General features: G+C 40.2%; 1 protein-coding gene across 3 annotated transcripts; it reads right to left on the reverse strand.

Annotated features, from left to right (window-relative positions):
* Window positions 1-384: 384 nt before the first annotated feature.
* Window positions 385-9,180, reverse strand: slc35a5 (solute carrier family 35 member A5). Of its 3 annotated transcripts, none has more exons than XM_085374131.1 (10): window positions 9,117-9,180; window positions 7,207-7,366; window positions 6,975-7,073; window positions 5,518-5,651; window positions 5,230-5,297; window positions 4,700-4,888; window positions 3,807-4,001; window positions 3,587-3,714; window positions 2,274-2,542; window positions 385-1,657 (listed from the first exon to the last, which is right to left on the reverse strand). In XM_085374131.1, exons 2-10 carry the CDS (start codon window positions 7,331-7,333, stop codon window positions 1,589-1,591), a joined length of 1,278 nt encoding a protein of 425 aa, XP_085230257.1. In that variant the 5' UTR covers window positions 7,334-7,366; window positions 9,117-9,180; the 3' UTR covers window positions 385-1,588. The 3 variants fall into 3 exon arrangements, with proteins under 3 accessions (XP_085230257.1, XP_085230258.1, XP_085230256.1); XM_085374132.1 differs by having other exon boundaries at window positions 7,207-7,363; window positions 9,113-9,180; XM_085374130.1 differs by having other exon boundaries at window positions 9,113-9,180.
* Window positions 9,181-11,049: the final 1,869 nt, after the last annotated feature.

Below are 11,049 nucleotides of genomic sequence, written 5' to 3' on the forward strand. Positions count from 1 at the left end.
TCTCTCAGCTGCCATAGAGCAAGAGAGAGTTTGTATTAAACATGGCCAAAGTGTATGTACAAGTAAGTCTTGTTCATTTAAAGCTTAGACATCAGACTGCGTTACAGTCTCTTTTCTCTTGGATCTGTATAATGTTAGTGGGTGTGGAACACTGTTATTCAGCAGGTGGGTAAAATATCTAAGAGGAACTGATATTGAGCTAAAACAGCTATCAAGTATGTGCAAAGTAATAGAATAAAAACGGAGTTAGAGCAGCTAGTACCCTTTAGGTCTTCCTCCAGAAAACCTCAGTATTTAAATAAATGCACATAAATTTATGACAAGACATCAGCGATTGTATTAAATTGCATTACTTGCACAGAAGTAAAACAACTTGCCATTTATTTTACAAGAAAATGCATTCACACGTGAGGATTTTAATGGCACAAACAACAATCTTTAGACAATGTTATTTTACAGTTTAACAAGAAAATATTCAAGCCCCAAGTAAGAGAAGCAGGGAGTTTGTGGTGCTGACAGAAAGTCAGGCATTAGTGGCAATTATATCAATACCACTTATTCTGGCTCAGAAAATAAACACCAATAGTCCAATGAAAATAATAGTCCAGGTGCCAGATGTATAAAACATTCATTTATATTTTTTGTTTCCACCTAATGTCGGGTGTACTAAATTTTAGCAAGCCTCCTATTGTTTTGGGGGAAATTTGAGGTCCTATAAAAAGCTGCAGCTCTGCTTTCCTTTTTTCAACAATGAAAAACAACTTTTTTTTGCCTCTCGTAGTAATGTGAGTGGTATTTTCTTTCTTTCCCCTTTTACTTTGGACTTAATAGTTGCCTCTGTTCCTTTTTTCCTTTTGGTTGAGTTTCTTCTTTTGTGATTCCAGAATTGAGATCACCAAATAAAAGACAATTTCTTTTATCCACCTTGATGAAAACTCTGCGTCTTCTCTGTGGTTCTATTCATCACCATGTGAAATTATTTGAGCTGCAAATGTCCAGACAGTTAAAGGAGCTCCTACATCCATTCATGACTGCAGAACGGAGTGGAAACAAGGCTGATGGACAAGAGTGGAGTTTCATGAAGGCTGAGATTTGGGGGGGGGGGGGTTTGCGTTGGACATCTATTATCAAAACAATCTTGAAACTGCAGTTTCTGGTCCTTAGACGTCCAGCACCAGCAAGCAGTCAGATAGCAGCATGTACAACAGGAATCATGTAAAGAAATACACTGTCCATAAAAGAAATCCATAATGAATCCAAAAGTATCACTTATCACTTATTTTCCAACAAACAGCGTTGCTGGTACTTTCCCCCATACGAATGACAGCAGTCATCCACAGACAGGCACGTTTCCAAAATATACAGATTTTGCTAATTCTGTTATTAAACACCTTGTTTGTTTTTAATTCTAGGAGTCTATCATATAATCTAGCAACAGTATCTTTCACCGTTTACCTGCTTATCACTGTTCAAATAAATGCTTTCACAGACAATCTGTGACCATGTTCCATCCAGTCAATTGTGCAGTTCGACACCAGCAGCAGGAAAGATGCAGAGTATCCTCTGGATACTACTAGCGCTATCATTACTACAAGGACTCTTCATCAGATTCACTGTCTGCATTTGCCTTTGTCAGGAGCTCGAGCTCCTCACCGTCCTGCAACACAAAAAAGAGACAAGGCATCAGAATGAATGCACAAGTGGTCAAATCCAGTGGACAAATCTGCAGACAATGAGGCACCGTGCACATCTTTTTTCTGTCTTCAGAAAGTGGAGGGCAGTATTTGCTCCCCGAAAAACACCAGGGAAGTACCGTGCATTTTAAAGCCACGGCTGCCAATGGAGAGGGTATTTTTGTTAGTGCTCTAGCAAAGAAACAAACACCTGAAACCTGGCATTTCACATGAATTACAGGGTTTCTTCCTGGGGACGCTGGGGATGAAAAGAATTCCAGGATAGTATCCCCACAGACTACTGTATTGTTAAATAGCTTCTTCCATCAAAAAACACTTGACTACTAAAGGAATTATATGAAGCAAGGCTCCAGCATGAGCCTGAATGCTATTTTCATAGCTGGGAATCAGGTTTCCTCCTGCACTCAAGAAATGACATTACAGAGAAACAAGAGCCAAGTTTCCTGCAGAGCACTTGGTATGTGGGCGGGAGTAGAGGAAGTGGATATACATCGGGGTTAGGTGAGCGAAGTTGTGTGAGGAAAAGGAGTGTGTGGGCTTGTGTGCGTGACTACTGAGGATATGTGGTTTGTCTCCTACCCCTCTTGACCTCTCAAACACCTCCCCGTTGATGACCCGTAGTTTCTCTCGCTGCAGGCTATATTCCAGGTCCTTGTGCCAGCTGGCATTGTAGATAAAGATGGCCAGCAGGACAGTGGGTGCCTGGAAGAAGAAGTCCAGCGAAGGGTGGAAGTCAAAGAGGAAGAGGGAGAGGCCTGTGACCAGAACAGTAGTGATCTGGCCAGTCAGCACATGGAACATGTTGTCTCTGAATTTTAAGATGAAGGCCACGGATAAGCCCAGGGCAGCTAGGGAGAACACAGAAGATTATGAGTTCTTCAAATGCATACTAGAGATAGATAAATGAACTAGTCCAGTTAATAACAAATTACATCCAGCAGCTGGATTAGTGTAGCTTAGCACTGATGCCAGAAGCAGGACCAAATACCCACCAGGTTCTGTTCAGAGGCATAAAACAACTCAAGTACCAGCAGCTTACAAGATCACAAGTTAAGATGATTTTGTCTGTAGACGACAGAAATTGTACAAAGTAGTGGTTTTGCATGCTACAGTCTTTTGGAGCTCCCACTCCGACCCCTCCTCTATTTACGCCAGCTTTCATCTGATTGGCTGCCCCTACATCTGAGCTTCTACAAACAGAACCAGGTGCTGCACCACTTCCTCTGCTTATCAATTTGACAGACTTCCTTCAACCCAGCCATCCCTTCCAGCTCATCCTGGAGGACACAGTATTCCCCAAGCCCGCTGAGACCTCCTCCCAGTAGGACATGGCCAAAAACACCTCACCTACCTAGGAGTCCAGGAGGAATCCTGGTTAGATGCCCCGAGTACCTCAACTGTCTTCTTTTGATGAACATATTTTCTCTTCCTCAAGCAACTTCTATAATCCACATGGACATGTTTGCATATAATTCAAAGCAGCAAACTAATTAAATTAAATTAGAGTGGACATCTCCAGCAACAGAAATGACAGTAGGAGATCTCAGTTCAATAAACATCACACTTATGCCTGCTTGATATTCATCTTCCAGTCATATGCTGTATAAAACAGTATTCAAATGTCCCTCTGATGTGAGAATGATGCACTACAGTGCTGACTGAAGTTATCAATCTTGTGATAGGCAGAAACACCAAAAGTTAAAAATGTTAAATGTAATTTTGTGGTCCCAATGACTGCATGATGTCCAAAAGTAGAATAAATGTTGAAGCTGTTTTGGTCCACTTTTGTTTAACACTGACATTTTGGAAGAAACTGACAAATCTGACTAATGGGGAAAGAAAAAATACAAATTTGTGATGACAGTGCGAGTCATTAATCCACCATTACTCACCAGTGACCAGCACCAAGCCCAGGGAATAAATGTTATGTCCATGTAGGAGGCCACAGTGCATGGTGAGACCTCGTGCCTCGCTGTTGAGCCCAAGAGTCAGACCATTAAACACCACACCAAAGGCATACCTAAAAAACACGCAGTAAAAACGACTGATGTTAGCACCAAAGTCATCCACGTGTCCTCTGCTTTCCCATTTTCTTCACAAGCAGCTTCTCACAGTTTACTGTTCTGTATGAAGATGCTTTCAGTGAGCTGCTCTCCTTCTTTGAGAATCTTCTCATTGTATATGTTGGCCATGGCAGAGATGAAGCACTGGAGGATGAGCAGGATGTGACCCACACCCAGAGATTGAAGCTTCGATACTACTTTGTCCCTCCAGGCCTGGCCGGGCAGGGTTGATGCCCATGATATACTGGCAGTGTAAAGGAACAAAGATGTGAAAAAGCGTATTTAATGTAACGTGTACATTACAGTATTTCACTGTAGATTAATAAATAATACAAAAATGTTATCAAGTTGCAAAAGAAGTGCTCAGAATTTCCCAAAGCTCTCTGCGCCATTTTACTTACAGAATGCTTTCTCGATGCAGCAGTCAAAAACACCATCATTTAAATCTAATATTACAAATATGACAGATATGTGTCATTTATTAGATTACCAAACCTTTTCTTCTCCCTTTGCATAAAAGACCTGCTAAAATAGTTGGAACTGATACATATAATCTTTCCATCTCTCCCTACAGCTGTGGGCAGTTTAATATTCAGCTTCCCAGCATGAGCTGCAAAATCAACTACATTTGAGGGGACTGATCTCACTAAATGAATTCAAGGTGATTAGAAATTATTTGAATACAGTGATAAATGTTTTGCAGCCTCACTACATTTGACCTGCCATGATGTTTTCATAGTTTTGAAATGTTTTACTTAAGTTTCTACACTTTATTCTTTATCTCATGTGTATAAATATGCTCACTGGGTGTGTATTGTTCTATTTCGTGCTGCTGCTCATCTTGTTCTGGAAAATTGTTCTGCTGCAAAAATATTTTAAAGCTCCGAAGATCTACTTCCTAGTTAAGTAAAGGTTAAATAATCCTGCATGCTTCACTTTTACCTGCTGTTCTTCATCTCCTCCAGAAGCTGGGTGTAGAGTAGGCAAGAGTTGGAGGGGCTAGAAAGTGGGTTTGAGTGAAGACTGGGAACAGCTATTGAGTTTTGCTTGCCTCCTGATCCTGTTGTCAAGGAAACGATGGACAGGAAGAGAATAACCAACGCTGCCCACTGAACCCAAGACAGGCGCCTCCTGTAGGAAAAGGCCAAGTAAAAAACAAAAAACAAATGACGCTTAATCTATTAGCTTATGATATACAGTAATAAAAATAACAGCCTGAAGATCAAATTACCTGTGAGTGCTTTAGTGCACTGGGACAAGCAAAACACATTCAGTAACAGTGTTCCATGGTATAGGAGACCATTCTCACTCACATGCACACTTTGGTCCGCTTACAATTGGAAAACATGAAAAAAATGTCTTTTTTCCTCAAGAGACCAACCAAATAAAATCTTAAAATATCACCTCTCATTCCACAATCAAACACACACAACATGTTTCTGAAGAACAGTTGAGTTAAAAGTGAAACTTACTTCAAAACTATTCTAAAGAGCACAGCTGTGGTCAGGATGACAAAGTTGGAGAACAACACTGCCATAGCCTGGGAACAAAAAGAACAGCAGCAGCTCAGCACATTTAAAGCATCAAATGTGCAGGACATTTTGTTAATGCCAGTCTGATATGAAAAGCTCAAATCTACAAACTGGAAAATGAGATTTGGATGTTAACAAAGGGTTAAAAAAATTTGCAGTCCAGGCAACCACATTTCCCTCTAGCAGCTATCATTTAGCAAACATCTTAAATATCTTATCTGTACTGACGGGCTGCAGGTAGCTCATAACATAGAAGATGATGAGGTTGTCAAGAAAGTAAAGGAAAGCAGGGACGGCCCACTTCAGGGAGCTGAGGAAGGAAGAGCTGGAGGCACAACCCAAATCTCTGCATGATCGGCCCTCTGTAGTAACAGAAAGAAAGAGTCAACGAACATCCTTCACTCATGGAACACAGAATGAGGTCAGATGAACTTATGAACACAAATATTAGTTGTAAGACTTGTCGTGGTTTTTGTCATATTCGAGACATGATAAATACCAATACCCAGATTATTGATCCCTTCTATTTTGTAATGGTTAATTCAACATTCCTGTTGCCACTGACCTTTAATTGGAGGGTTGACCTTATTTTGACTGGCCATCATTCACTAACCTGTCTCCTATAGACTTCATTAGTTTAGATTTTTAGTGCCTTCTACGATCCAAGCTAGCAGATGTATTGAAATCTAAAAATAATTTCAACAGGCAGTCACACCTATGTATGATAAACTAATAGGTACAATCCCAAAATTCTGGAGACACAGGACTTTATAATAAATAACACATAATTAATAATTCATTAATAATGGTCCTCTACAGGAAATTGGGCCAGTCTGACAGAAAGATTCTCTCTTTGTAAGTTTGAGATGAAAATTTACACAAATGAAACCACAAAAATGGGGCTTTTAACCTTAAAAACAGATCAGTCATATTTAACTGCTATGTTTTCTTTATTTTCATAGGCAAACTTGTAATCACACTTCCAACATTATCTTAGTTTCTTTTTAACTTCTTCCACATTCAAGCAGTTTGCCCAGATATCTGAAACTGAGGGTGTTTTCACATCTATAGTTCATTTACTCTGGTCCTAGCCACTTGATGAGTTTGTAAACTTTTAGCTTTTCGCTGTGATTGGGTTTGTTTCCACACAGAGAAGAAATCAAGTGAACTCCACACAAACCAAACTGCGTCACTACAAACAATGTGACAATGTTCAGTTTGCTCAGCAGCCAGATTTGTCGGGCTGGGAGCAACAAAAGTAAACGCAGGAAGAAGGTGCTGAACACAGAGAATTTACATTTATTTCATGGTTAGCTGCTAGCTCGTACAGACCTTTGCACATCTATAGTACCTTTCGATGCTGAGATTACAAAGCATACATTGCTATGGGATGGGGGTTTTTTTATAGCTCAAACTACACCTTCACACCATAAACGAACCGCTCTGGAGTCAATTTGGAACTGTACTGAGACCACTTCCTCCAAAGGGTCTCGGTGCTGTTCTTTTCATCCGCTCCTGAGTGCAGTCACACCTGCACGAACGAACTACACCAAGGAGGGAAAACGAACTAGAGTTTGATTTAAACAGACAAAACACCGCAGGTGAGAAAACACTTTGAGATGTGATATGAAACCAGAACATAAGCTGATCCCAACTAGGACACACACGCAGGCATCAAAGTTTACCTCGGACTATGACCCTGACTGACATGACCAGACAGAAGAGCAGTTTAAGAGCCTCGGCAAGCAGATTTACAGATGCTGGGAGGAAGTCATACTTGTTTTCTGCAAAAAGAACAAAATGTGAAGACACGTGCTGAGCAAGCTGCCAACACATTAACACTGTTTTTTAAATCTTTTTATCCAGCTGTGGAAAAAAAAAAAAGTTGTGTGCATGTGTTTACTGTCAGGTAATCACCGGCATTGGCAGACATTTTCAGAAGTAGGATGCGGCTGGTCCCCAGTGTTACAAAGCCTAGCCCGAGAGCAAGAGTGTAGGCTGATGAGCGGGAGCACAGCCTGGGGCACAAGGGGCAGCATGCCATGGCTGCGACTGGAAATGGATCCAGCCAAACCTGCTGGAATACATACAACGATGCACGCACACATGTTTATCAGACTTCCCCTTTACATTATGATTATTATACTGCCAAAGAATTTTTTAAAACTTCAATATTCAGTAAGATGACCTTTATATTCCAAGAAATCTATGTATCAGGCAAGCTTTCAGGTCAATTCTTTAAGTAATCCAAGAGATTTATGTGGATGTTGGCTGTTTTTGTTTATTCTCTGTCAAACTATGACTCAATAAGCACTGTTGCAACAGGGCTCACAGGGATTTTCAGTCTGGTTATTGTGTCATTTGGCATACCATAACATTTTCTTCCAATTTCCCTTCCTTAAGAGTAATTTTTTGACAGCCACCCTCACACTGACACCATTTCTGATGCGGCTTCAGTAAGCAGTATATGGATCAACTGCAAGCCCAGATGCATCTCTCAGGTCCTGTGTCAGGTCTTTGCTGCATTTTTCCCCCCCTTATTCTAAAGAACGTGACTTTGAGATACTGTTAATCAGCTGTGGGCAGGTTTTTAAGCCTGCCACTTCTTCTTTTGTCCTCCACTTGTCTACCTTCCTTTTGCTTTTAAAGACACGCTGCACACCACGCTGAGATATGCCAAGTTTTCAGCTAACACTTCTTTGGTGCAAAAAATACAATTTTGTCCCTGTCAAACAGCATTATCCTGGGCATTTGTTGTATATTCAAATAAGTAAATGGGCACAAATTCTGTGTTTTTGTGAGAGGCAGCAAGTAATAAAGTGGCTAGAAATATATTTTAAAATTGGCTCTTTGCTCAGTTGTTTGTTATGTGCAGACACAACACTGAGTTGGGCTCTCCTATTCTTGAATAATTCACAGGTCAGTGTTAAGTGGCTTATCAAACAAACAAAAATAAATAAATAAAAGTTCCTCTGAAAATAATCAGGTACAATGACTGGACTGAAAATTTGTTTTTCTTTTTTTTTTTTTTTTTTTTTTAAAAAAGCCGCCAATAGCCACAAATGAGGCTAGCTTCAATATTTTAGCACAGTACTGTATATCCACAATTTCACCAAGACAAAAAAACACTCCCTGCTTAACAACAAGTATTGGTGCTGGGGGGGTTTCTGTTCACTAATTTAACAAAAAATAATAATAATGATTACACTAGATAGCTATAATAACTACTGAATGATGTTTTAAAAGTACTCTTGCTTTAATTTAAGCTTATTTGATACAGTGCTTCCTCTCCTTTACCTACTCACAAGAGAAAATACGTGTTTTGTACTCTTGCAATCTAAGGCGTTTGGGGAAAAACGCGACTTACATTACCATGATCTTGGCGTCTGAGAACCTACACAGACCTAAATACACAGAATTTAAACACCGACACTTTGCTAAAATACGTAGTTATATTTCACTTTTACAAAGACTTAGTGACTTAAGAACTAACAAAACAAACTTACGGCAAATTAGTCGACAGTTTTTAAATCAACTTCCAGCTTTTGAGATAATTTAAACTCCATTGCCATGTCCAATAATACTCATAAAACTTATAAAAATCACCCGAAAATTGGCAGGACGGTAAGTTAGACTGTTCAAACACACAAAATTCAACACACAGCTCTATTAGCACAGAGGTGGCCTTGCATCACTAGCCTTTAAATCGTCACCTTTGTGCCAATAAACGCCGATAAAACACGCTTGTTCTTTTAAATATTCGGAAATTATTTTTTGAGGCTACTGTCCATAACATGAGAAAACAGGGCAGTGTTATAAATACCTGCCTGTTAGTCTTCTTTAGTACGAAACATAACCGAGGGATTGCATTTCGCCAACACTACCGCTTCCTGGTTGATCTGCGCATGCGTTAAAACACAGGTTACGACGTCATCCCGTTTTGGGCTTTGGAGTTGACGTCACGCCGCATTGCATTGTGGGATCGCGGCGCCATGACAGAAGGCCACAAATCAAAACAAACACACTACTGTGTTGGAAGCAGGACTATCAGAACCATGCTTAACCTCCTAGGACCTGCCGTCCACATATGTGGACATCACATTTGGGTTATTTAGACAAAAATACTCAATTTTGCTCTACATGGGCCTGATATCCACTTACGAGAACATTATACTGCTACCGTTCTATCATAATCTTAAATGAATATCCTCATTTGTGGCTCTCGTTTTTCTTAAAAACAAAAGTAAGTTAAAAAAAATCTGGTAATTCTTTGTTTTTACATTCATCGGGCCCCAATATGCCCAAATATCAAAGAGAAATTAAAATCAGCGCAAAAGACAAAGGGCTGTATCGCGACCGATTGCGCCCAGACGGCCGTACTTGGAAAAAATAGTGTGCATCGGTAATGTGGACCCGTATGAAATAAGGCAGTGGAGCGGAAACTCTATTAGATTAGATTAGATTAGATAGAACTTTATTAATCCCTCGGGTGGGTTCCTCTGGGAAATTCGATTTCCAGAAAAGCACAGCACCGACAGAAGTTACAGAGTTACAGAATATTATATATATATATATACACACACACACACACACACACATATATATAAATACAGAGACAATATAAATAAAATATACGAAGGGGATAAATAGAATAAATAGGAATAAAAAATAAAAATACAAGTGAATTGCACATTTCAAGTATTGAGGTCTATTGCACTGTTGACTATTTACAAAAGTATTGCACAAAAGGTATTGCACAGTGAGGTGAAGAGGCACTACAACTTAGTTGTTCCCCCCTCCTTTGTCCTCCTGTTTCCCCTCCCTCTCCCCTCCAGAGAGGAGTTAAACAGTCTGATGGTGTGTGGGACAAAGGAGTTTTTAAGTCTGTTAGTTCTTGTCTTTGGGAGAAGCAACCTGTCACTGAACAGACTCTTCTGGTTGTTAATGGCCGTGTGCAGAGGATGCCTAGCATTGTCCATAATGTCCATCAGTTTCTTTAATGTCCTTTTCTCTGCCACTGTCACCAGAGTGTCCAGCTTCATGCCGACCACAGAGCTAGCCCTCCTGATCAGTTTCTCCAGCCTGGATGAGTCCTTCTTTGCTGTGCTGCTCCCCCAGCACACCACAGCATAGAAAAGTATGTTCACGGGACAAGAAAATAAAGTACAATCGAGACAAGGGGAAATAAGAGACAAGAGAAAAACGATACACGAATAAAAGCGTGAGTATGAGGCTACGTCCACGTACCCAGGTATTTTTGAAAACGCAGATTTTTCTATGCGTTTGCACCTTTCATCCACACGCAAACGGCATTTTCGAGATTTTTAAAAACGCCTGCCAGGGTGGATATTTTCGAAAACTCCGTTTTTGCATTTACACATGGATGAGAAAAACCGAGAAAATCCAGCGTCAAAGGTGTGCGCATTTTTTGACGTCACACTGTGCGCCACGTTATTGTTTCGGTGAAATGAATTTCTACAATACTGTTACTGTTAATTTTACTCTCTGCAGTGTTTGAATGCTTACATATACACACACAGTTACTGTCCCTCCACACATACGACTCAGTTCTGCTTCAATGCCCCAGCTTTGTTTACTTTTTCCCACCGAGGCTTCTAGACTTCTGATTGGCCAACATTTCTGCACGGTTAGGAATATATCGCCACCTGTTGCTTTGGCATGTTCATAGCAGCGTTTTCCTTCATTTCTGCGTTTACGTGTGGACGGGATTATTTTTTAAAACGAAAACGGAAAATCTCC

This window comes from Diplotaxodon limnothrissa, linkage group LG16 (genome assembly GCF_057381915.1).
Source record: "Diplotaxodon limnothrissa isolate DT_005_m linkage group LG16, D_limnothrissa_male_GT1.1, whole genome shotgun sequence".
Classification (NCBI taxonomy): domain Eukaryota; kingdom Metazoa; phylum Chordata; class Actinopteri; order Cichliformes; family Cichlidae; genus Diplotaxodon; species Diplotaxodon limnothrissa.

Bases quoted from the DNA above. Each gene is read 5' to 3' on its own strand.
- slc35a5 (XM_085374131.1), bottom strand. From the start codon at position 7,333: ATGGCATGCTGCCCCTTGTGCCCCAGGCTGTGCTCCCGCTCATCAGCC. The intron at 3,715-3,806 runs GTGAGAAGCTGC...CGTGTTTTTTAG, and splicing joins TTCATACAGAACAGTAAACT to GTATGCCTTTGGTGTGGTGT. The intron at 2,543-3,586 runs GTGAGTAATGGT...TGTTCTCCCTAG, and splicing joins GGGCTTGGTGCTGGTCACTG to CTGCCCTGGGCTTATCCGTG.